General features: G+C 49.5%; 1 protein-coding gene across 2 annotated transcripts in view; it reads left to right on the top strand.

Moving 5' to 3' along the window:
• CCDC18 (coiled-coil domain containing 18) overlaps positions 1 to 27345 on the top strand; it is a 434514-nt gene that overhangs the window by 326509 nt on the left and 80660 nt on the right. For both annotated transcript variants that reach the window (XM_063939870.1, XM_063939871.1), the window contains exon 22: positions 6280 to 6379. In XM_063939870.1, coding sequence (XP_063795940.1) covers positions 6280 to 6379 — 100 coding nt within the window. The remainder of the gene's footprint in view (positions 1 to 6279; positions 6380 to 27345) is intronic.

Raw genomic sequence — 27345 nt, 5'->3', positions numbered from 1 at the left:
TAAATGTAAAAAAAAAAAGTGAAAATTAAATGTACAAAACAAATCTTATAATTTTCTGCCATCACCCTGTACAACATTTATTATTTATTTTGTTTACATACAGTATGTTAGGCTGTAACATTTGTATTGTAGTTGGTTTTATTTACATTGGAATTTCCCCCTCTAATAATACCTATAGTTATTTCCTTTAGTCCGGGGGGAGTATTTAATACCTTTAGGATAGCTAACTGAATAGCGCAGTGAAATCAGTGGAGGCAGCACTGCATCTGCTGCTTTTGCATTAAAACTTGTGGGGAGCAGATCCTATAGATGGGAAAAGATGTACCTGGTATGTGTGTGTTCTCTGTAAGTGCAGGCCGCAGCCATTGCAGTGTTTCATAGAGTAGGGAAGCAAGTATCTGTCCCTCTTCATATATTTAGTGTTGGTGATTGGCTGAGGAGAGATTAGTGAGTGTCTGTTATCCTGAATCCAGGAACCAGAGCGGAAGGCTGTCTTTTACCATGCTGGTGCTGCATGTGCTATATAATAGACCTGTGATTTGTGGCACTGAAATGATTGACATTACAATAAATTGGGGTGATGAGGGTTTGTATTTGGGACTGCTTCAGTCTAGCCATCCGAGTACATGCAAAGTACAAAACCATTTTGTTTTTCTCTATCGTCCTAGTGGATGCTGGGGTTCCTGAAAGGACCATGGGGGATAGCGGCTCCGCAGGAGACAGGGCACAAAAAGTAAAGCTTTAGGATCAGGTGGTGTGCACTGGCTCCTCCCCCTATGACCCTCCTCCAAGCCTCAGTTAGATTTTTGTGCCCGGCCGAGAAGGGTGCAATCTAGGTGGCTCTCCTAAAGAGCTGCTTAGAAAAGTTTAGATTAGGTTTTTTATTTTACAGTGAGTCCTGCTGGCAACAGGATCACTGCAACGAGGGACTTAGGGGAGAAGAAGTGAACTCACCTGCGTGCAGGATGGATTGGCTTCTTTGGCTACTGGACATTAGCTCCAGAGGGACGATCACAGGTACAGCCTGGATGGTCACCGGAGCCTCGCCGCCGGCCCCCTTGCAGATGCTGAAACAAGAAGAAGGTCCAGAATCGGCGGCATGAAGACTCCTCAGTCTTCTTAAGGTAGCGCACAGCACTGCAGCTGTGTGCCATTTCCTCTCAGCACACTTCACACGGCAGTCACTGAGGGTGCAGGGCGCTGGAAGGGGGGCGCCCTGGGAGGCAATGAAAACCTATTTTTGGCTAAAAATACTTCACATATAGCCTCCGGGGGCTATATGGAGATATTTAACCCCTGCCAGAATCCGTTAAGAGCGGGAGACGAGGCCGCCGAAAAAGGGGCGGGGCCTATCTCCTCAGCACACAGCGCCATTTTCCCTCACAGAAAGGCTGGAGGGAAGGCTCCCAGGCTCTCCCCTGCACTGCACTACAGAAACAGGGTTAAAACAGAGAGGGGGGGCACTAATTTGGCGTTAGAAATATATAAAAAAGATGCTATAAGGGAAAACACTTATATAAGGTTGTCCCTATATAATTATAGCGTTTTTGGTGTGTGCTGGCAAACTCTCCCTCTGTCTCTCCAAAGGGCTAGTAGGTCCTGTCCTCTATCAGAGCATTCCCTGTGTGTGTGCTGTGTGTCGGTACGTGTGTGTCGACATGTATGAGGACGATGTTGGTGAGGAGGCGGAGCAATTGCCTGTAATGGTGATGTCACTCTCTAGGGAGTCGACACCGGAATGGATGGCTTATTTAGGGAATTACGTGATAATGTCAACACGCGGCAAGGTCGGTTGACGACATGAGACGGCCGACAAACAATTAGTACCGGTCCAGACGTCTCAAAAACACCGTCAGGGGTTTTAAAACGCCCGTTTACTTTAGTCGGTCGACACAGACACAGACAGGGACACTGAATCCAGTGTCGACGGTGAATAAACAAACGTATTCCTTATTAGGGCCACACGTTAAGGGCAATGAAGGAGGTGTTACATATTTCTGATACTACAAGTACCACAAAAGAGGGTATTATGTGGGATGTGAAAAAACTACCGTAGTTTTTCCTGAATCAGATAAATTAAATGAAGTGTGTGATGATGCGTGGGTTCCCCCCGATAGAAAATATGGGCGGTATACCCTTTCCCGCCAGAAGTTAGGGCGCGTTGGGAAACACCCCTTAGGGTGGATAAGGCGCTCACACGCTTATCAGAACAAGTGGCGGTACCGTCTATAGATAGGGCCGTCCTCAAGGAGCCAGCTGACAGGAGGCTGGAAAATATCATAAAAAGTATATACACACATACTGGTGTTATACTGCGACCAGCGATCGCCTCAGCCTGGATGTGCAGAGCTGGGGTGGCTTGGTCGGATTCCCTGACTAAAAATATTGATACCCTTGACAGGGACAGTATTTTATTGACTATAGAGCATTTAAAGGATGCATTTCTATATATGCGAGATGCACAGAGGGATATTTGCACTCTGGCATCAAGAGTAAGTGCGATGTCCATATCTGCCAGAAGATGTTTATGGACACGACAGTGGTCAGGTGATGCAGATTCCAAACGGCACAAAGGTGTATTGCCGTATAAAGGAAGAGGAGTTATTTGGGGTCGGTCCATCGGACCTGGTGGCCACGGCAACTGCTGGAAAATCCACCGTTTTTTACCCTAAGTCACATCTCTGCAGAAAAAGACACCGTCTTTTCAGCTTCAGTCCTTTCGTCCCTATAAGAGTCATATCTGCCCAGGGATAGAGGAAAGGGAAGAAGACTGCAGCAGGCAGCCCATTCCCAGGAACAGAAGCGTTCCACCGCTTCTGACAAGCTCTCAGCATGACGCTGAGACCGTACAGGACCCCTGGATCCTACAAGTAGTATCCCAGGGGTACAGATTGGAATGTCGAGACGTTTCCCCTGCGCAGGCTCCTGAAGTCTGCTTTACCAAGGTCTCCCTCCGACAAGGAGGCAGTATGGGAAACAATTCACGAGCTGTATTCCCAGCAGGTGATAATTAAATTACCCCTCCTACAACAAGAAAAGGGGTATTATTCCACACTATATTGTGGTACTGAAGCCAGAAGGCTAGGTGAGACCTATTCTAAATCTAAAAAAATTTGAACACTTACAAAGGTTCAAATCAAGATGGAGTCACTCAGAGCAGTGATAACGAACCGGGAAGAAGGGGACTATATGGTGTCCCGAGACATCAGGGATGCTTACCTCCATGTCCCAAATTTGCCCTTATCACTAAGGGTACCTCAGGTTCGTGGTACAGAACTGTCACTATCAGTTTCAGACGCTGCCGTTTGGATTGTCCACGGCACCCCGGGTCTTTACCAAGGTAATGGCCGAAATTATGGTTCTTCTTCAAAGAAAAGGCGTCTTAATTATCCCTTACTTGGACGATCTCCTGATAAGGGCAAAGTCCAGGGAACAGTTGGAGGTCGGAGTAGCACTATCTCGGATACTGTTACAACAGCAGGGGTGGATTCTAAATATTCCAAAATCGCAGCTGATCCCGACAACAAGTCTCCTGTGCTTAGGGATGATTCTGGACACAGTCCAGAAAAAGGTGTTTCTCCCGGAAGAGAAAGCCAGGGAGTTATCCGAGCTAGTCAGGAACCTCCTAAAATCAGTGCATCATTGCACAAGGGCCATGGTAAAAAAAAAAAAAAAATGGTGACTTCCTTCGAAGCAATTCCAGTCGGCAGATTTCATGCAAGAACTTTTCAGTGGGATCTGCTGGACAAATGGTCCGGATCGCATCTTCAGATGCATCAGCGGATAACCCTATATCCAAGGACAAGGGTGTCTCTCCTGTGGTGGTTACAGAGTGCTCATCTTCTAGAGGGCCGCAGATTCGGCATTCAGTTTTGGATGTTGGTGACCACGGAGGCCAGCCCGAGAGGCTGGGGAGCAGTCACACAAGGAAAAAATTTCCAGGGAGTGTGATCAAGTCTGGAGACTTTTCTCCACATAAATATAGCTAAGGGTAAATTTATAATGCTCTAAGCTTAGCAAGACCTCTGCTTCAAGGTCAGCCGGTATTGATCCAGTGGGATAAAACATCACGGCAGTCGCCCACGTAAATAGACAGGGCGGCACAAGAAGCAGGAGGGCAGTGGCAAAAACTGCAAGGACTTTTCGCTGGGCGGAAAATCATGTGATAGCACTGTCAGCAGTGTTTCATTCCGGGAATGGAAACTGGGAAGCAGACTTCCTCAGTAGGCACGACCTCCACCCGGCAGAGTGGGAACTTCATGGGGAAGTTTTCCACATGATTGTAAACCGTTGGGAATTACCAAAGGTGGACATGATGGCGTCCCGTCTGAACAAAAAACGGGACAGGCATTGCGCCAGGTTAAGAGACCCTCAGGCAATAGCTGTGGACGTTCTGGTAACACCGTGGGTGTACCAGTCGGTGTATGTGTTCCATCCTCTGCTTTTCATACCTAAGGTACTGAGAATTATAAGACGTAGAGGAGTAAGAACTATACTCATGGCTCCGGATTGGCCAAGAAGGACTTGGTACCCGGAACTTCAAGAGATGCTCACAGAGGACTTATGGCAGCTGCGTTTGACGGCATGGCGGTGGAACGCCGGATCCTAAGGGAAAAGGCATTCAGGAAGAGGTCATTCCTACCCTGGTCAAAGCCAGAAAGGAGGTGACCGCACAACATTATCACCACATGTGGCGAAAATATGTTGCGTGGTGTGAGGCCAGGAAGGCCCCACGAAGAAATTTCAACTCGGTCGATTCCTGCATTTCCTGCAAACAGGAGTGTCTATGGGCCTCAAATTGGGGTCCATTAAGGTTCAAATTTCGGCCCTGTCGATTTTTCTTCCAGAAAGAATTGGCTTCAGTTCCTGAAGTCCAGAAGTTTGTCAAGGGAGTATTGCATATACAACCCCCTTTTGTGCCTCCAGTGGCACTGTGGGATCTCAACGTAGTTCTGGGATTCCTCAAAACACATTGGTTTAAAACCAGTCAAATCTGTGGATTTGAAGCATCTCACATGAAAAGTGAACATGCTCTTGGACCTGGCCTGGACCAGGCGAGTGTCAAATTGGTGGGTTTTTTTTTCTCAAAAAAGCCCATATCTGTTTGTCCATTCGGACAGGGCAGAGCTGCGGACTCGTCCCCAGTTCTCTCCCTAAGGTGGTGTCAGTGTTTCACCTGAACCAGCTTATTGTGGTGTCTTGCGCCTACTAGGGACTTGGAGGACTCCAAGTTGCTAGATGTGGTCAGGGCCCTGAAAATATAGGTTCCAGGACGGCTGGAGTCAGGAAAACGGACTTGCTGTTATCCTGTATGCACCCAACAAACTGGGTGCTCTTGCTTCTAAGCAGACTTTGCTAGTTGGATGTGTAATACAATTCAGCTTGCACATTCTGTGGCAGGCCTGCCACAGCCAAAATATGTAAATGCCCATTCCACAAGGAAGGTGGGCTCATCTTGGGCGGCTGCCCGAGGGGTCTCGGCTTTACAACTTTGCCGAGCGGCTATTTAGTCAGGGGCAAACACGTTTGTAAAATCCTACAAATTTGATAACCTGGCTAAGGAGGACCTGGAGTTCTCTCATTCGGTGCTGCAGAGTCATCCGCACTCTCCCGCCCGTTTGGGAGCTTTGGTATAATCCCCATGGTCCTTTCAGGAACCCCAGCATCCACTAGGACGATAGAGAAAATAAGAATTTACTTACCGATAATTCTATTTCTCGGAGTCCGTAGTGGATGCTGGGCGCCCATCCCAAGTGCGGATTATCTGCAATACTTGTACATAGTTACAAAAATCGGGTTATTATTGTTGTGAGCCATCTTTCAGAGGCTCCGCTGTTATCATACTGTTAACTGGGTTCAGATCACAGGTTGTACAGTGTGATTAGTGTGGCTGGTATGAGTCTTACCCGGGATTCATAAATCCTTCCTTATTGTGTACGCTCGTCCGGGCACAGTATCCTAACTGAGGCTTGGAGGAGGGTCATAGGGGGAGGAGCCAGTGCACACCACCTGATCCTAAAGCTTTACTTTTTGTGCCCTGTCTCCTGCGGAGCCGCTATCCCCCATGGTCCTTTCAGGAACCCCAGCATCCACTACGGACTCCGAGAAATAGAATTATCGGTAAGTAAAGTCTTATTTTTACCTTTATGCCTCGACATGTATTGCACGCATTAAGTCTACTTAAAAGTTAGTTTTTATCATGACTGTCCCACAGCTACAAATCTCGCTTGTCCATCGCCTGTAATCTGTTTAACATATTTTTTATTATTTCAATTGCAGAACATGCAAGAGAGAGCTGGAGGAGAGAGACCTTGAGCTGCTTGATATGGACCAGGCCCTAAAGGACAGGAACTGGGAGCTCAAACAAAGAGCAGCACAGGTGACTGTTGTATTATCTCTCTTTCTACCTAATAATGTTATGTGAACAGTTATGTCTGCCTTCAGTACAAAAGCCATAGAAAAGAAATAGAACCTAAAAAAGACCAAATCTATTACCAGTCGCTCCTTGGAATAGCCATGCTGCTAGCATTATCTCCAGTCACCTCATGTAGCATCCTGCTATGTAATATGGTAGATGAATAATTAGTAGAGAACAGAGGAGCAGTAACGTCCAAAACACAAGCTTCTTTTGTTGCAGGAAATCTGTCTCCCTAGTTTCTGTCTGCAGAGTATTTATGGCCTAACCTTGGTGCTAGTGGGGGGAACGGAGGGGAGAGGTTAGTTTATGTCCTTTTCATAATGATTATTTCACATTTTAAAACATGTTTCTCTTACGTCATAGAGGATGCTGGGGTCCACATTAGTGCAATGGGGTATAGACGAGTCCACTAGGAGCCATTGGCACTTTAAGAGTTTGAGAGTGTGGGCTGGCTCCTCCCTCTATGCCCCTCCTACCAGACTCAGTTTAGAAAATGTGCCCGGAGGAGCCGGTCACAGCTAGGGGAGCTCTACAGAGCTTCTCTGGTAAAAGTTTGTTTTTAGAGTTTATTATTTTACAGGGAGGCTGCTGGCAACAGCCTCCCTGCTTTGTGGGACTAAGGGGGGGAGTAGTGTCCGCCCTGCGGGACTGAGCCACTATCTCCGCTGACAGGACACTGAGCTCCTGAGGGGATCGAACCTTCTCCGCCACAGGGGATTGCTCACCCCAGCAGCATGCTGATCCTGGGACTAGTTGGGCAAATCCTCCTCTGTAAAGCCGCCTGCATGTCAGCGCTGTGTATTTTACAGGACACTTAAGTATTCTACATGTCTGCTGACAGTGTTACTTAAGAAATAGTGCATTTAGTGAGGGTTATTTAGTACAAGTACCCTGTGATATACATCCAGTCTTTACTGTGCATTGTTATATCTATATTTCTCTGACGTCCTAGTGGATGCTGGGACTCCGTCAGGACCATGGGGAATAGCGGCTCCGCAGGAGACAGGGCACAAAATTTAAAAGTTTGACCACTAGGTGGTGTGTACTGGCTCCTCCCCCTATGACCCTCCTCCAAGCCTCAGTTAGGTTTTTGTGCCCGTCCGAGCAGGGTGCAATCTAGGTGGCTCTCCTAAAGAGCTGCTTAGAAAAAGTTTGTTAGGTTTTTTTATTTTCAGTGAGTCCTGCTGGCAACAGGCTCACTGCAACGAGGGACTTAGGGGAGAAGAAGTGAACTCACCTGCGTGCAGGATGGATTTGCTTCTTAGGCTACTGGACACTAGCTCCAGAGGGACGATCATAGGTACAGCCTGGATGGGTCACCGGAGCCGCGCCGCCGACCCCCTTGCAGATGCCGAATAGAGAAGAGGTCCAGAAACCGGCGGCAGAAGACGTCTCAGTCTTCATGAGGTAGCGCACAGCACTGCAGCTGTGCGCCATTGCTCTCCGCACACTTCACACCAGCGGTCACTGAGGGTGCAGGGCGCTGGGGGGGGCGCCCTGGGCAGCAATGTAATATACCTATTCTGGCTAAAATATATCACATATAGCCCCTGGGGCTATATGGATGTATTTAACCCCTGCCAGGTTCCAAAAAAACCGGGAGAAGAAGCCCGCCGAAAAGGGGGCGGGGCCTATTCTCCTCAGCACACAGCGCCATTTTCCTGCCCAGCTCCGCTGCGAGGAAGGCTCCCAGGACTCTCCCCTGCACTGCACTACAGAAACAGGGTAAAAACAGAGAGGGGGGGCACTTATTGGCGATATTTATAATATTTGAGCTGCTATAAAGGGAACACACTTAAGGTTGTCCCTATATATATTTATAGCGCTTGGGTGTGTGCTGGCAAACTCTCCCTCTGTCTCCCCAAAGGGCTAGTGGGGTCCTGTCTTCTATCAGAGCATTCCCTGTGTGTCTGCTGTGTGTCGGTACGTGTGTGTCGACATGTATGAGGACGATGTTGGCGTGGAGGCGGAGCAATTGCCTGTAATGGTGATGTCACCCCCTAGGGAGTCGACACCAGAATGGATGGCTTTGTTTATGGAATTACGGGATAGTGTCAGCACGCTACAAAAGTCGGATGACGACATGAGACAGCCGGCAAACCAGTTAGTACCTGTCCAGGCGTCTCAGACACCGTCAGGGGCTGTAAAACGCCCTTTACCTCAGTCGGTCGACACAGACCCAGACACTGACACTGAATCCAGTGTCGACGGTGAAGAAACAAACGTATTTTCCAGTAGGGCCACACGTTATATGATCACGGCAATGAAGGAGGCTTTGCATATCTCTGATACTGCAAGTACCACAAAAAGGGGTATTATGTGGGGTCTGAAAAAACTACCTGTAGTTTTTCCTGAATCAGAGGAATTGAATGACGTGTGTGATGAAGCGTGGGTTACCCCTGATAAAAAACTGCTAATTTCAAAGAAGTTATTGGCATTATACCCTTTCCCGCCAGAGGTTAGGGCGCGCTGGGAAACACCCCCTAGGGTGGACAAGGCGCTCACACGTTTATCGAAACAAGTGGCGTTACCGTCTCCTGATACGGCCGCCCTCAAGGATCCAGCTGATAGGAGGCTGGAAAATACTCTAAAAAGTATATACACACATACTGGTGTTATACTGCGACCAGCAATCGCCTCAGCCTGGATGTGCAGTGCTGGGGTGGCTTGGTCGGATTCCCTGACTGAAAATATTGATACCCTGGATAGGGACAGTATTTTATTGACTATAGAGCAATTAAAGGATGCGTTCCTTTATATGCGAGATGCACAGAGAGATATCTGCACTCTGGCATCAAGAGTAAGTGCGATGTCCATATCTGCCAGAAGAAGTCTATGGACACGACAGTGGTCAGGCGATGCGGATTCCAAACGGCATATGGAAGTATTGCCGTATAAAGGAGAGGAATTATTTGGGGTCGGTCTATCGGATTTGGTAGCCACGGCAACAGCCGGGAAGTCCACCTTTTTACCTCAAGTCCCCTCCCAACAGAAAAAGCCGCAGTCTTTTCAGCCGCAGTCCTTTCGTTCCTATAAGAACAAGCGAGCAAAAGGACATTCATATTTGCCCCGAGGCAAAGGAAATGGTAAGAGACTGCACCAAGCAGCCCCTTCCCAGGAGCAGAAGTCCTCCCCGGCTTCTGCAAAGGCCTCAGCATGACGCTGGGACCTTACAAGCGGACTCAGGGGCGGTGGGGGGGTCGCCTCAAGAATTTCAGCGCACAGTGGGCTCACTCGCAGGTGGACCCCTGGATCCTGCAGGTAGTATCTCAGGGTTACAGGTTGGAATTCGAGAAGTCTCCCCCTCGCCGGTTCCTAAAGTCTGCTTTGCCAACGTCTCCCTCCGACAGGGCGACGGTATTGGAAGCCATTCACAAGCTGTATTCTCAGCAGGTGATAGTCAAGGTACCCCTTCTACAACAGGGAAAGGGGTATTACTCCACGCTATTTGTGGTACCGAAGCCGGACGGCTCGGTAAGACCTATTCTAAATCTGAAATCTCTGAACCTGTACATACAAAAATTCAAGTTCAAGATGGAGTCACTCAGAGCAGTGATAGCGAATCTGGAAGAGGGGGATTTTATGGTGTCCTTGGACATCAAGGATGCTTACCTTCCTGTCCCAATTTGCCCTTCACACCAAGGGTACCTCAGGTCCGTGGTACAAAACTGTCATTATCGGTTTCAGACGCTGCCGTTTGGATTGTCCACGGCACCCAGGGTCTTTACCAAGGTAATGGCCGAAATGATGATTCTTCTTCGAAGAGAAGGCGTATTAATTATCCCTTACTTGGACGATCTCCTGATAAGGGCAAGATCCAGAGAACAGCTGGAGGTCGGAGTAGCACTAACTCAAGTAGGGCTCCAACAGCACGGGTGGATTCTGAATTTTCCAAAATCCCAACTGATCCCGACTACACGTCTGCTGTTCCTAGGGATGATTCTGGACACTGTTCAGAAAAAGGTATTTCTTCCGGAGGAGAAAGCCAGGGAGTTATCCGAACTAGTCAGGAACCTCCTAAAACCAGGGACAGTGTCTGTGCATCAATGCACAAGAGTCCTGGGAAAAATGGTGGCTTCTTACGAAGCGATTCCATTCGGCAGATTCCATGCACGAATTTTTCAGTGGGATCTGCTAGACAAATGGTCCGGATCGCATCTGCAGATGCATCAGCGGATAAAATTGTCGACAAGGACAAGGGTCTCTCTGCTATGGTGGTTGCAGAGTACTCATCTGTTAGAGGGCCGCAGATTCGGCATACAGAACTGGGTCCTAGTGACCACGGATGCCAGCCTGAGAGGCTGGGGAGCGGTCACACGAGGAAGAAACTTCCAGGGCGTGTGGTCAAGCCTGGAAACGTCTCTTCACATAAATATACTGGAGCTAAGAGCAATCTACAATGCTCTAAGCCTGGCAAAACCTCTGCTTCAGGGTCAGCCGGTGTTGATCCAGTCGGACAACATCTTGGCAGTCGCCCACGTAAACAGACAGGGCGGCACAAGAAGCAGGAGGGCAATGGCAGAAGCTGCAAGGATTCTTCGCTGGGCGGAAAATCATGTGATAGCACTGTCAGCAGTGTTCATTCCGGGAGTGGACAACTGGGAAGCAGACTTCCTCAGCAGACACGATCTTCACCCGGGAGAGTGGGGACTTCATCCAGAAGTCTTCCACATGATTGTGGTCCATTGGGAAAGACCAATGGTGGACATGATGGCGTCCCGCCTCAACAAAAAACTGGACAGGTATTGCGCCAGGTCAAGAGACCCTCAGGCAATAGCTGTGGACGCTCTGGTAACACCATGGGTGTACCAGTCAGTGTATGTGTTCCCTCCTCTGCCTCTCATACCCAAGGTACTGAGAATTATACGGCAAAGGGGAGTAAGAACGATACTCGTGGCTCCGGACTGGCCAAGAAGGACTTGGTACCCGGAACTTCAGGAGATGCTCACGGAAAATCCGTGGCCTCTACCTCTAAGAAGGGACCTGCTTCAGCAGGGACCGTGTCTATTCCAAGACTTACCGCGGCTGCGTTTGACGGCATGGCGGTTGAACGCCGGATCCTAAGGGAAAAAGGCATTCCGGAAGAGGTCATCCCTACCCTGGTCAAAGCCAGGAAGGAGGTGACTGCACAACATTATCACCGCATTTGGAGAAAATATGTTGCATGGTGGGAGGCCAGGAAGGCCCCGACAGAGGAATTTCAACTGGGTCGATTCCTACATTTCCTGCAAACAGGATTATCTATGGGCCTCAAATTAGGGTCCATTAAGGTTCAAATTTCGGCCCTGTCGATATTCTTCCAGAAAGAATTGGCTTCAGTTCCTGAAGTTCAGACTTTTGTAAAAGGAGTACTACATATACAGCCCCCGGTTGTGCCCCCAGTGGCACCGTGGGATCTCAATGTAGTTTTGGATTTTCTCAAATCCCATTGGTTTGAGCCACTCAAATCGGTAGATTTGAAATATCTTACATGGAAAGTAACCATGCTACTGGCTCTGGCTTCAGCCAGGAGAGTGTCAGAATTGGCAGCTTTATCATATAAAAGCCCATATCTGATTTTCCATTCGGACAGGGCAGAATTGAGGACGCGTCCTCATTTTCTGCCTAAGGCGGTATCAGCGTTTCACCTGAACCAGCCTATTGTGGTGCCTGCGGCTACTAGCGATTTGGAGGATTCCAAGTTGCTGGACGTTGTCAGAGCATTGAAAATATATATTTCAAGGACGGCTGGAGTCAGAAAATCTGACTCGCTGTTTATACTATATGCACCCAACAAGCTGGGTGCTCCTGCTTCTAAGCAGACGATTGCTCGTTGGATTTGTAGCACAATTCAACTGGCATATTCTGTGGCAGGCTTGCCACAGCCTAAATCTGTCAAGGCCCACTCCACAAGGAAGGTGGGCTCGTCTTGGGCGGCTGCCCGAGGGGTCTCGGCATTACAACTCTGCCGAGCAGCTACGTGGTCAGGGGAGAACACGTTTGTAAAATTCTACAAATTTGATACCCTGGCTAAGGAGGACCTGGAGTTCTCTCATTCGGTGCTGCAGAGTCATCCGCACTCTCCCGCCCGTTTGGGAGCTTTGGTATAATCCCCATGGTCCTGACGGAGTCCCAGCATCCACTAGGACGTCAGAGAAAATAAAATTTTACTTACCGATAAATCTATTTCTCGTAGTCCGTAGTGGATGCTGGGCGCCCATCCCAAGTGCGGATTGTCTGCAATACTTGTACATAGTTATTGTTACAAAAAAAAATCGGGTTGTTTATTGTTGTGAGCCATCTTTTCAGAGGCTCCTACGTTATCATACTGTTAACTGGGTTCAGATCACAAGTTGTACGGTGTGATTGGTGTGGCTGGTTTGAGTCTTACCCGGGATTCAAAATCCTTCCTTATTGTGTACGCTCGTCCGGGCACAGTATCCTAACTGAGGCTTGGAGGAGGGTCATAGGGGGAGGAGCCAGTACACACCACCTAGTGGTCAAACTTTTAAATTTTGTGCCCTGTCTCCTGCGGAGCCGCTATTCCCCATGGTCCTGACGGAGTCCCAGCATCCACTACGGACTACGAGAAATAGATTTATCGGTAAGTAAAATCTTATTATTATATATCTGTACTTAGTATTACTTTGTATTGCTAGTCCAGTGCAGTTTTATTGCATGTCATAATTTCTGCATTGTACATGTGATTCTGTGTGTGTGCATATAGCTGCTGCGTGACTTCCATTTCGTGTATCTCACTCAGATTGCTATCCCTATATTCTGAAACATGAGGGGGCTAAGTGCGTCAGGTTTATTGTTTAATATAGGTGTTTCACAGGATATACTTACTGTGTATTTTTATCTGTGATTTTCAGTCACCATATACCTCTTGAAATCTCTGTTTGTGCTCATACACTGCACAGGGGGTTCTTGTTAAGGTATTAGGCTGCTGATATTGTACTGGGTTGCCCGTGAATGGAGCTTTGAAACATGTCCACTACAAGGGGCGACGGAGCTGGGGCTGATCCCACATTGCGTGGTGGTGAAGCTGCAGACATATTAGAGGAAAACATAGCATAGAGGGTTCAGGTTCTGGGTGTTCCTTACCCCCCCCCCCCCAGTGGAACTGTAGCAATGGGGGTTCCTAACGATCCACCTTGGACTACTTTCTCCACGTTATTAAGTACGCTGGTGACTAGACTTGCGCCCCCTGTGGGACCTCCTGTGCCGGTACAACCGCTTATGGTCCCTGCGGTTAATCCGCCTTGGGCAGATCAACTGTCCGCTCAGTTACAGCAATTGAACCACTCACTGACTAAACAGACATCTAACCCTCGCCCGCCTAAGACCAAGGGGTCCTCTAAGCGGGCCATTACTTCCTCACAATTCACCCACGTTCCAGACACCTCATCTGATGAAGAAGGCGTATATACTGACCCCACAGACACTGATCCAGATAATTCTGATGGGGAATCGGTCTCTCAGGTGGATGTTCCTGACTTATTGGAGGCTATATCAGGCTAATTCTTCAAATTACTGATGACCCAGAGCCTGATGCTACCTCCAAGAAACCGAACAGATTTAAACGTCAGAAGGTTATTAAACAAGTTTTACCTCATTCTGACCATTTAGATGAAATACGTCAGGAATCCTGGGAAAATCCAGGAAAGAAATTCACACCTCACAAGAAGATGCTGGCTCGCTATCCCCTCGCTGCGGAGCGAAGTAAAAATTGGGAAACACCCCCGCCAATGGATTCGCAAGTGGCGCGGCCGGTGGTGTCCTCGGCTCTGCCTGTATCTACCGTCACTTCTCTGATAGAACCGACGGATAAGCGTGTGGAGGGTTGCTTAAAAAGCGATTTGCACCCTAGCAGGTACTGTGCATCGGCCCACTATTGCAGCAACAAGGGCTGCAGAGGCTATTGAAGCGTGGGCTCAGGAGGTGGAAGCAGAGCTGCCATCCAACTTTTCTGATAATGCTAGACAATGTCTCTCGTATATTGTCACAGCATCTAATTACATTAAGGAGGCGGCTTCTGATGCCGGTATTCTGGCGGCCAAGTCTTCTTCTACGTCCATTTTGGCTTGCCGGATTCTCTGGTTACGGTCCTGGTCTGTGGATCTGGACTCTAAGAAAACCCTGGAGGTGTGCTCCCTTTTAAGGGAGACATTCTTTTTGGAGGGGACCTCAGCAAAATAGTGGCTGACTTAGCTTCTGCTAAAAGAGCGTGTCTACCTAGTACTGCTGCTTCGGTGCCGAAGGCTAAGAGTACTTCCATTCGCTCCTTTCGTCCTTCAGGTAAAGCAAAAGACCAGGCGTACCCGAAACAGGCTCGCACTTCCAAAACCGCTAAGCCCAAACCTAAACGGGCCTGGGCTGCCTGTCAGCCTGCTTCCAAAACGGACAAGCCTGCTGCATGACAGGGCGGGCCTCCCTCTGAGGGATCCCAGGGTGGTGGGCCGACTTCTAGGGTTTACCCAGGAATGGTTGAAGACCACTTCCGATGCCTGGATACGGGAAGTCGTCACTCGAGGTTACGCCGTATCCTTCAAGAGTCGCCCCCCTCATCGATTTTGCCTGACAGACGTCCCTTCGGATCAGGTGAAGGCAAAAAAACTTCATTCAGTGGTACAGTCCCTCCTGGACACAGGACTGGTAGTACAGGTGCCTCTGGCTCAGAGAGGCAAGGGGTACTAGTCACCGCTATTCCTAGTCCCAAAACCGAATGGGTGCTCTCAGCCCATTCTCAACCTCAAGTCCTTGAACAAATTTGTGAGAGTCTCTAAGTTTCGTATGGAAACCCTTCGCTCTATTGTTCTGGCTTTGGACCAGGGGATTATATGGTCTCCCTGGACATACGGGATGCTTACCTGCATATTCCTATTGCAATGTCGCATCAGCAATATCTGAGGTTTGCTGTTGGCAACCTCCATTACCAATTTCGGGCGTTACCTTTTGGCTTGACCATGGCCCCACGAGTCTTCACCAAGGTCATAGCGGTAATGACGGCTGTACTCCGCCATCAAGGGGCCAGGATCCTCCCGTATCTGGACAACTTGTTGATCCTGGCGAATTCCCCAGAAATTCTCCTACGCCATCTGGATCTGACTATCCAGTTTCTGCAAGCCCACGGGTGGCTCATCAACTGGAAGAAATCTTCCCTGGTCCCTGCGCAGAGCATGGTGCACCTGGGGGCGTTGTTAGACACTCACAACCAGCGGTTGTTCTTGTCTCAGGAGAAGGTCCTGAAACTTCAGGACAGGATTTGATGCTTCCTATCTCGTCCGCAAGTGTCGATACATTTGGCGATGCAAGTGCTAGGTCTCATGGTTTCGGCCTTTAACATGGTGGAGTATGCTCAATTCCATTCCCGCCCTCTACTGAAATTGATTCTTTCCAATTGGGACGGCCTTCCTCACTGGATCAGGTCTCACATGATCTCCTTGTCTCCGGAGGTCCGTCTGTCACTGAGCTGGTGGCTTCAGGACCAACGATTGAGCAGGGATCGTCCTTTCTGTATCTCCGACTGGGTCCTTCTGACAACGGATGCCAGTCTGAGAGGTTGGGGCGCGGTGTTGGAGCAACACTCCCTACAGGGTCGGTGGACCAAGGAGTCTCTCCTCCCGATAAACATTCTGGAACTGCGGTCGGTGTTTAATGCTCTGAACTTGGCCCAGCATTTAATACAGAACAGACCTGTTCAAGTACAGTCGGACAACGCCACCACGGTGGCCTACATAAATCATCAAGGCGGCACTCTAAGCCACATGGCAATGAGGGAAGTATCCAGAATTCTTCAGTGGGCAGAATGCCATCTACCAGCCATATCGGCAGTGTTTATCCCGGGAGTCCTAAACTGGGAAGCGGATTTACTCAGTCGTCAGGACATATACGCCGGAGAGTCCATCCAGAAGTATTTCAACTCCTAGTGGACAAGTGGCGCCTCCCAGATGTGGACCTGATGGCGTCTCGACACAATCACAAGGTTCCGGTCTTCGGAGCAAGAACAAGGGATCCTCAAGCAGCGTTCGTTGACGCTCTGGCAATTCCATGGAACTTTCGGCTGCCGTATGTTTTCCCTCCGGTGTCACTCCTGCCCAGGATAATAAGGAAGTTCGAGCAAGAAGGAGGAATCCTACTTCTGATCGCTCCAGCGTGGCCCAGACGGCATTGGTTCTCAGACCTCCAGAGTCTCTTGTTGGAGCGTCCTCTTCTGCTTCCAAAACGACCAGACCTCCTCGTTCAGGTTCCTTGTGTTTACCAGGATTTGGCCCGTCTGGCTTTGACGACGTGGCTCTTGAAGCTTCCGTACTAAGGGTCAAGGGTTTTTCTGAGGCGGTCATTCAGACTATGTTGAAGTCCCGTAAGCCGGCTTCTGCTCGGATTTACCATAGGGTCTGGAATTCTTACTTTGCTTGGTGGGCATCTAAAAATCATGACGTTTACATGTTTAGTACGGCCAAACTTTTGGCCTTTCTGCAACAGTGCCATGGACTTAGGCCTTCGTCTGGCCTCCATCAAGGTTCATATTTCTGCCTTGTCAGTTTGGTTTCAGAGAAAAATTGCCACTCTGCCTGATGTTCATACCTTCACTCAGGGTGTGTTGCGGATTCAACCTCCTTACGTCCCGCCTGTGGCTCCTTGGGATTTGTCGGTGGTTCTGGAGGCTTTACAAGAGTCTCCATTTGAACCTCTTGAATCTGCAGACCTTAAGTGGCTTTCCTTTAAGGTATTATTTCTGCTGGCTATTGCCTCTGCTACACGGGTGTTGGATTTGGGTGCCTTGTCTTGTAGGTCCCCCTATCTGATTTTTCACCGTGACCAGGCAGTTCTTAGAACACGTCCCGGGTACTTACCTAAGGTGGTGTCTTCTTTCCACCTTAATCAGGAGATTGTGGTTCCGGCCTTTGTCTCTCCTGAATTGTCTTCCAAAGAGCAGTCTGTGGATGTGGTACGGGCTCTACATATCTATGTGAAGAAGACAGCTCCTATCAGGAAGTCTGATTCTCTCTTTGTACTGTTTGGTTTTCACAAACGTGGCTGGCCTGCTCACAAGCAGACACTGGCCAAATGGATTAGAATGGTGATTGCACATGCTTCTGTACAGGCTGGCCTTCCAGCTCCTGCTACCATCAAGACTCATTCTACTCGGTCGGTTGGACCTTCTTGGGCGGCCTGCCGTGGTGCGACCCTTGAACAATTGTGCAAGGCGGCTACGTGGTCCTCAGTGAACACGTTCATAAGGTTCTATGCCTTTGATACATCCACCTCCCAGGATGCTTCTTTTGGATGCCGGGATCTTGTGCCCGCTACAGTGCGTCCCCTCCCATGAGGAACTGCTTTAGGACATCCTAGATGTTATTCCCTGTGGAACACGTGTACCCCGCAGCAGAAAATGAGATTTATGGTAAGAACTTGCCGTTGTTAAATCTCTTTCTGCAAGGTACACTGGTCTCCGCAGGGCGCCCACCCTGACGCACTTAGCTTCTTTGGGTTTTTATGGCATTAGCCACTGACACCTTCTGCTGTCATGAGAATGTGGTGTATGTGGCTACTAACGGTTGTCGTCTCTTTTTGCCTGCTACTGCATTGGACTGGTTAACAAAACTGAGCTCCTGTGCACGGAGGCGGGGTTATAGAGGAGGCGGCGCTATGCATTCTGGGAACAGTCAAAGCTTTTAGCCTGTTGTTGCTCGGATCAAGATCCTACTCTACACCCGATGTTATTCCCTGTGGAGCCCAGTGTACCTCGCAGAAAGAGATTTAACAACGTTAAGTTCTTACCATAAATCTCGTTATTTGAAAGTCTCCTTTTCTTCCCTCAGCTGCACCTGCTACGAAGAAACCCTTTTCTTCAGCTGCATGTCAGTCCTTTTGGACTGCCAAAGCAAGAAAGGTCAAGCCATCCAACACCTTCTTCAGAGGAGGTCGGCCAAAATCCAAGAAATTTGCTGCGGCGGGTTCCCAGGAACAGAAACCTACTTCAGGAATGCCAAAGTCCTCAGTATGACGGTGGACCGTGCGGCTTAGAGGTGGGGCCGGTGGGGGCGAGACTCAGGCATTTCAGTCACGTCTGGGTATCGTCAGGCCTGGATCCCTGGGTGCAAGATATTGTGTCCCAGGGGTACAGGCTGGAATTTCAAAATCTCCCTCCTCACCGGTTCTTCAAATCAGGCTTGCCAGCTTTACTGGCAGACAGGGCTATCCTACAGGAAGCCATCCAGAAGTTGGAGGAGTCACAGGTTATTATACCAGTTCCACCCCATATGCAAAACCAAGGTTACTATTCGAACCTTTTTTCGTGGTACCGAAACCGGATGGTTCGGTCAGGCCCATTCTGAACTTAAAGTCGCTAAACCCCTTCCTAAGGGAGTTCAAGTTCAAAATGGAGTCTCTAAGGGCAGTGATATCGGGTCTGGAGGAGGGGGAATTCCTGATATCCCTGGATATCAAGGATGCGTACCTCCACATTCCGATTTGGCCGCCGTATCAAGCTTGTCTCCGATTCGCACTGTTGGACTGTCATTTTCAATTCCAGGCCCTACCATTCGGCCTCTCCACAGCACCGAGGGTATTCACCAAGGTGATGGCGGAAATGATGGTGGTTCTCCGCAGACCAGGGGTGAATATAATTCCATATCTGGACGATCTGCTGATAAAGGCATCGTCCAAGGAGAAGTTGTTACAGTCCATTGCTCTCACAACCCATCTACTGAGGGAACACGGTTGGATCCTGAACCTTCCAAAATCACTTTTGGAACCAACCAGGAGATTGTCCTTTCTGGGAATGATCCTCCACACGGAAGTGCAGAGGGTGTTTCTTCCAGAGGAAAAGCGTTGGTGATACAAACAATGGTCCGTGATGTCCTGAAGCCAGCCCACGTGTCGGTTCATCAGTGCATTTGCCTTCTGGGGAAGATGGTGGCCTCTTACGAGGCCCTGCAGTACGGAAAGGTTTCATGCTCGGTCGTTCCAACTGGATCTCCTGGACAAGTGGTCGGGATCTCATCTACACATGCACCAGAGAATACGTCTGTCGACAAAGGACAGAATTTCACTCCCCTGGTGGCTACAATTGCCTCACCTTCTGGAGGGCAGCAGGTTCGAGATTCAGGACTGGATCCTTCTAACCACGGATGCAAGTCTCCGGGGCTGGGGCGCAGTCACTCAAGGGGAACCTTCCAAGGAAGGTTGTCAAGTCTGGAAGCCGACCTGCCGATAAACATTCTGGAACTAAGAGCCGTCTACAACGGTCTTCTCCAAGCGGCCCATCTTCGGAGAAATCGGGCCATTCAAGTGCAGTCGGACAATGTAACGACAGTGACTTACATAAACCAACAGGGCTGAACGAAGAGCAGAGCTACAATGTCAGAGGTAACAAAAATCATCCTCTGGGCAGAAAAACACGCGTTGGCGCTGTCAGCAATCTTCATTCCGGGAGTAGACAACTGGGAAGCGGACTTCCTCAGCAGACACGATCTCCATCCAGGGGAGTGAGATCTCTATCCGAAGGTGTTCAAGAATGTAACGGATCTTTGGTGTATACCCCAAATAGACATGATGGCCTCTCGTCTCAACAAGAAGCTTCAGCGATATTGTTCCAGGTTGAGGGACCAGCAAGCAGTGGCGGTGGACGTCCCAGTGACTCCGTGGGCATTCCAGTCAGTGTACGTGTTTCCACAACTCCCACTTATTCCAAGATTGCTAAAGCTCATAAGGAGAACAAGGGTTCAAGCGATCCTCATTGCTCCAGACTGGCCAAGATGGTCTTGGTACGCAGACTACTACTAGAAGAGCCGAGGCCTCTTCCCCTTCGGGAGGACCTGCTGCAGCATGGGCCGTTCGCCTATCAAGACTTATCACGGCTACGTTTGACGGCATGGAGGTTGAACGCCAGATACTAGCTCGGAAGGGCATTCCGAACAAAGTCATTCCTACCCTGATACAGGCTAGGAAAGGAGTAACGTCTAAACAATACCCTCGCATTTGGAAAAAGTATGCATCTTGGTGTGAATCCAAGAAATTTCCTACGGTGGAGTTTCAGCTAGGACGTTTTCTCCTCTTCCTGCAAGCAGGTGTGGATATGGGCCTGAGGTTTGGATCCGTAAAGGTCCAGATTTCGGCCCTATCCATTTTCTTCCAGAAACATTTGTCTGCCCTCCCTGAGGTTCAGACTTTTTTTGAAGGGCGTTTTGCACATCCAACCTCCCTTTGTGCCGCCTACGGCGCTCTGGGGATCTTAACGTGGTGTTGCAGTTCCTCCAGTCGGACTGGTTTGAGCCTCTACAGGAGGTTGAGGTCAAGTTATTTCATATCAACCAACCTATTGTGGTGCCAGTTACTACTGACTCCTCAGTTTCATCAAAGTCCTTGGATGTTGTAAGGGCTCTGAAAATCTATGTGAAGAGGACTGCTCGTCACAGAAAATCGGACACTCTGTTTGTCCTGTATGATCCCAAGAAACTTGGGACTCCTGCTTCTAAGCAGACAATCTCTCGCTGGATCAGGTTGACTATCCAGCATGCATATTCTACGGCAGGATTGCCGTGTCCTACGTCTGTTAAAGCCCACTCTACTCGTAAGGTGGGTTCTTCCTGGGTGGCTGCCCGGAGTGTCTCGGCTTTACAGCTTTGCCGAGCGGCTACTTGGTCTGGGTCGAGCACATTTGCAAAGTTCTACAAGTTCGATATTTTGGCCTCTGAGGACCTGAAGTTTGGTCAATCAGTTCTGCAGGAGCCTCCACACTCTCCCTCCCGTTCTGGGAGCTTTGGTACATCCCCATGGTACTAATGTAGACCCCAGCACAGGACGTAAGAGAAAATTGGATTTTCTCATACGTCCTAGAGGATGCTGGGGATGCTTCAAGAACCATGGGGTATAGACTGGATCCGCAGGAGACATGGACACTTTAAGACTTTAAATGGGTGTGAACTGGCTCCTCCCTCTATGCCCCTCCTCCAGACTCCAGTTAGATTCTGTGCCCAGGGAGACTGGTCACAAACAGGGGAGCTCTACTGAGTTTCTCTGAAAAAAGACTTTGTTAGATTTTTTATGTTCAGGGAGCACTGCTGGCAACAGGCTCCCTGCTTTGAGGGACTGAGAGGAGAGAAGCAGACCTACTTCTGTGAGTTCAAAGGCTCTGCTTCTTAGGCTACTGGACACCATTAGCTCCAGAGGGTTCGATCACTTGGTGCGCCTAGCTGCTCGTTCCCGGAGCCGCGCCGTCACCCCCCCTTGCAGAGCCAGAAAAAAGAAGCCGGGTGAGCAAAAGAAGATAAGAAGACTTCAGGTCTTGCACCCGATAACACAGCGGTACTGACAGGGTGCAGGGCGCGGGGGGGGGGGGGGGGCTGGGCAGCATGGGGACCTGAAAGGACTGGCAAAAGTATATGTGAAGTGCCTAGGCACTCAATATAGACCCCCGCCAGTATAAAAAAGTTAAATTGAGCGGGATTGAAGCGCGTCGGTGAGGGGACGTGGCTTAGTACCCACAGCTCTGAACAAGCGCCATTTTCTTTTCACAGAAGCTGCAGAGACGCTGGCCCTGACCTCCACACTGCTGTACAAGTAACAGGGTGCAAAACGGGGGGGGCACAGTAGATTTGGTGCTATTGTCTATATATAATAAAAGCGCTAGGAGGTCTGAGGCATTGAATGTAAAGTTTCAGTACTGGGATAGGCGCTGGGTTGCGAGCTGGCAAACTCCCTCTGTGTCTTTCTAACAGGCTTTGCTGTGGGTCTGTCCCCTATAGCCCAGTGTGATTGTAGGTGTCGGTACGTGTGTGTCGACATGTCTGAGGCTGAGTGCTCTTCCCAGGAGGAGGTTGGAATGGGGACAGAAAAGGCTGTGGGAGTGACCGTGTCGGCACCGCCGACTGCTGAATGGGTAAATATGTTGAGTGTTTTGAATGCAAATGTGGCTCGGTTGACTAAGAGATTAGATAAGTCAGAGTCTAAGAACCAGACATGGAGGAAATACATGGAAGATGCACTGTCACAAGCTCAGACCCCTTCGGGGTCACAGAAACGTGCATTTACCCAGATAGCAGATACAGATACCGACACGGACTCTGATTCCAGTGTCGACTGTAGTGATGCCAGATTAAATCCTAAACTGGCTAAGTGCATTCAGTACATGATTGTGGCAATAAAAGACGTATAACATATCACGGAGGACCCTGCTGTTCCTGATACTAGGGTCTGTATGTTTAAAGGAAAGAAACCTGAGGTAACGTTTCCTCCCTCTCATGAACTGAACGCTCTTTTTGAAAAGGCTTGGGAAAATCCTGACAAGAAGATGCAGGTCCCCAAAAGAATTCCAGTGGCACAGGGAAAAGTGGGAGTCAACCCCCACAGTGGACAAAGCTCTATCGCGTCTGTCCAAAATGGTGGTGCTTCCGTCTTCTGACACGGCAGCCCTAAAGGATCCTGCGGATCGTAAGCAAGAAAATACACTAAAATCCATTTATGTCACTACAGGTTCGCTACTCAGGCCTGCCGCTGCTTCGGCATGGGTTGAGTAGCGCTATTGAAAAATGGGCAGATAACTTGTCATCTGAGATGGGATAACGTGCTTTTGACTCTGGGTCATATCAGGGACGCTGCAGCATATTTAAAAGAAGCTGTAAGGGATATTGGTCTTTTGGGATCAAGGGCCAATGCCATGGCTGTCTCGACTAGAAGGGCATTGTGGATTCATCAATGGAATGCTGATGCTGACTCGAAGAAGGCTATGGAGTCTCTACCGTTTAACGGTAGTGTCTTGTTTGGTGACGGCCTCACTGACCTGGTATCTACGGCTACCGTGGGTAAGTCGTCATTTTTACCTTATGTTCCTGCGCAACAAAGGAAAACGCCGCACTCTCAGATGCAGTCCTTTCGGCCCAATAAATACAAAAAAGGACGAGGATCCTCCTTCCTTTCTGCGAGAGGAAGAGTAAAGGGAAAAAGGTCACATGCTGTGGCAAGTTCCCAAGAACAGAAGTCCTCCCCGGCTTCTACCAAATCCACCGCATGACGCTGGGGCTCCTCAGTGGGAGTCGGCACCAGTGGGGGCACGTCTCAAACTCTTAACTCAGGTCTGGGCTCGCTCGGCCCTGGATCCTTGGATATTAGAAATAGTGTCCCAAGGGTACAAATTAGAGTTTCAAGACGTGCCCCCTCACCGATTTTTCAAATCGGCCTTGCCAGCTTCTCTTCCAGAAAGGGAGGTGGTATGCGCGCGATACTAAAGCTGTGTCAAAATCAAGTCATTGTCACGGTACCCCCGTCGCAACGGGGGGAGGGTTTTTATTCGAGTCTGTTCGTGGTACCAAAGCCGGATGGCTCAGTCAGACCGGTTCTGAACCTAAAATCCCTCAATTTCTCTTACGTCCTAGAGGATGCTGGGGACTCCGTAAGGACCATAGGGTATAGACGGGCTCCGCAGGAGACATGGGCACTATAAAGAACTTTAGAATGGGTGTGCACTGGCTCCTCCCTCTATGCCCCTCCTCCAGACCTCAGTTAGATCCTGTGCCCAGAGGAGATTGGGTGCACTACAGGGGAGCTCTCCTGAGTTTCTCTGATAAAGAATTTTGTTAGGTTTTTTGTTTTCAGGGAGCACTGCTGGCAACAGGCTCCCTGCATCGTGGGACTGAAGAGAGAGAAGCAGACCTACTTAAGTGATGGGCTCTGCTTCTTAGGCTACTGGACACCATTAGCTCCAGAGGGAGTCGGAATGCAGGTCTCCCCTTGCTGTTCGTCCCGGAGCCGCGCCGCCATCCTCGCAGAGCCGGAAGATAGAAGCCGGGTGAGTATAAGAAGAAAAGAAGACTTCAAGGCGGCAGAATACTTCAGATCTTCAATGAGGTACGCACGCAGCGTTGCTGCCACACACACACACACACACACACACTAGCTGGTGCAGGGCGCTGGGGGGGGGCGCCTTGGGCAGCAATAAAGCCTCTATATCTGGCATAGATACTGCGGAGGCAGTGTTTCTTTCAATCCCCCGCCAGTTTGTGATATTTTGAGCGGGACCGAAGCCCGCCGCTGGAGGGGGCGGAGCTTGATCTCTCAGTACTAACTAGCGCCATTTTCTCCACAGAGATCTGCTGAGAAGCTGGCTCCCCGTCTCTCCCCTGCTGAATACGGTGACACAGGGCTGAAAAGAGGAGGGGGGGCACTTGTAAGGCGCAGTGAGTGTATTACGCAGTAATTTAATATAAAAGCGCTATTATCTGGGACATTATTTTCCAGTGTCAGTTGGCGCTGGGTGTGTGCTGGCATACTCTCTCTCTGTCTCTCCAAAGGGCCTTATTGGGGAACTGTCTCCTTATACTATATCCCTGTGTGTGGGGGGGTGTCGGCACGAGTGTGTCGGCATGTCTGATGTGGAAGGCTCAGCTAAGGAGGAGGTGGAGCAGATGATGGTGGTGTTGCCGTCGGCAACGCCGACTCATGATTGGATGGACATGTGGAATGTTTTAAATGCAAATGTGACCTTATTACATAAGAGATTGGACAAAGCAGAGTCCAGGGAAAGAGCAGGGAGTCAGTCCACGGCTTCGGCCGGGTCACCGGGCCCTTCTGGGTCTCAAAAACGTCCCCTATCCCAGATAGCAGACACTGATACCGACACGGACTCTGACTCCAGTGTCGACTACGATGAAGCGAGGTTGCACCCAAGGGTGGCAAAAAGTATTCATTATATGATTATTGCAATAAAAGAGGTTTTGCATATCACAGATGACCCCTCGGTCCCTGACACGAGGGTGCGCATGTATAAGGAAAAGAAACCTGAGGTAACCTTTCCCCCATCCCATGAGCTTAACGAGTTATTTGAAAAGGCTTGGGAAACTCCTGATAAAAAACTGCAGATTCCCAAGAGGATCCTTATGGCGTATCCGTTCCCTGCACGGAACAGGGTACGTTGGGAATCCTCACCCAGGGTGGACAAGGCTTTAACACGCCTGTCTAAGAAAGTGGCGCTACTGTCTCCGGACATGGCGGCCCTCAAGGATCCTGCTGATCACAGGCAGGAAACTACTTTAAAGTCTATTTATGCGCATACAGGTGCTTTGCTCAGACCGGCAATAGCATCGGCATGGGTGTGTAGTGCTGTTGCAGCTTGGACAGATACCTTGGGGTAAATTTACTAAGATGGGAGTTCTATTTCAGATGGGATGTTGCCCATAGCAACCAATCAGATCCTACTTCTCATTTATCTAGCACCTTCTAGAAGATAATACCTGGTATCTGATTGGTTGCTCCCATCTTAGTAAATTTACCCCATTGTCAGCTGACCTTGATACCCTAGATAGGGATACCATTTTATTAACCTTAGGCCACATTAAAGACGCAGTCTTATATATGAGGGGTGCTCAAAGAGACGTTGGGCTGCTTAGTTCGAGAGCCAACGCCATCGCGATTTCTGCTAGGCGCGCCCTGTGGACTCGCCAATGGACGGGTGATGCCGACTCAAAGAAACATATGGAGGTTTTGCCATACAAAGGTGAAGTTTTAATTGGGGAAGGTCTCGCGGACCTGGTTGCCACAGCTACCGCGGGTAAATTACCTTTTTGCCTTTTGTTCCCCCACAGCAAAAGAAAACTCCACAGTATCAGATGCAGTCCTTTCGGTCGCGTAGGTCCAGAAGAGGTCGGGGCTCATCTTTCCTCGCCAGAAGTAAGGGTAGAGGGAAAAGAATGCCTGCTACGGCTAGTTCCCAGGAGCAGAAGTCCTCCCCGGCTTCTACTAAATCCACCGCATGACGCTGGGGCTCCACTGAGGGAGTCCGCACCGGTGGGGGCACGTCTTCGACTATTCAGCCAGGTCTGGGTTCTGTCAGACGTGGATCCTTGGGCGATGGATATTGTATCCCAAGGCTACAAACTGGAATTCGAAGAGGTGCCCCCTCGCCGATTTTTCAAGTCGGCCTTGCCAGCTTCTCCCCCAGAGAGGGAAGTAGTGTTCGCTGCAATTCAAAAGCTGTATCAACAGCAAATGATTGTCAAGGTTCCCCTAGTTCAACAGGGGAAAGGGTACTATTCGACCCTGTTCGTGGTCCCGAAGCCGGATGGTTCGGTCAGACCCATTTTAAATCTAAAATCCCTAAACCTGTACTTGAGAAAGTTCAAATTCAAGATGGAATCGCTCCGGGCTGTGATCTCCAGTCTGGAAGGGGGGGATTTTATGGTGTCACTTGACATAAAGGATGCATACCTTCATGTCCCCATATATCCTCCTCATCAGGCGTACCTGAGGTTCGCTGTACAGGACTGTCATTACCAGTTTCAGACGTTGCCGTTTGGGCTTTCCACGGCCCCGAGGATTTTCACCAAGGTGATGGCGGAGATGATGGTGCTCCTGCGCAGGCAGGGAGTCACAATTATCCCATACTTGGACGATTTCCTAATAAAAGCAAGATCGAGAGATCAATTGCAGAAGAGCGTGTCGCTCTCCCTGAGAGTGCTACAACAACACGGTTGGATTCTCAATCTGCCAAAGTCACAATTGATTCCAACGACTCGACTATCATTCCTAGGCATGATTCTGGACACGGAACAGAAGAGGGTTTTTCTCCCGATGGAAAAAGCCCAGGACCTCCAGAACATGGTCAGAGACTTGCTAAAACCAAAAAGAGTGTCTGTTCATCAATGCATTCGAGTTCTGGGGAAAATGATGGCAGCCTACGAGGCCATCCCCTTCGGCAGGTTTCATGCAAGGACGTTTCAGTGGGACCCTCCTGGACAAGTGGTCCGGGTCCCATCTACTAATACATCAGAAGATAAGCCTGTCCCCCCGGGCCAGGGTGTCTCTCCTGTGGTGGCTGCAGAGTGCTCACCTTCTAGAGGGTCGCTGGTTCGGCATTCTGGACTGGGTTCTGGTGACCACGGACGCGAGCCTCCGAGGATGGGGAGCAGTCACACAAGGAAGAAATTTTCAGGGGCTATGGTCAAGCC

This window comes from Pseudophryne corroboree, chromosome 9, assembly GCF_028390025.1.
Source record: "Pseudophryne corroboree isolate aPseCor3 chromosome 9, aPseCor3.hap2, whole genome shotgun sequence".
Classification (NCBI taxonomy): Eukaryota; Metazoa; Chordata; class Amphibia; order Anura; family Myobatrachidae; genus Pseudophryne; species Pseudophryne corroboree.
The sequence above is the reverse complement of the archived record's forward strand: the minus strand, read 5'-3'. Positions and strand labels throughout refer to the sequence as shown.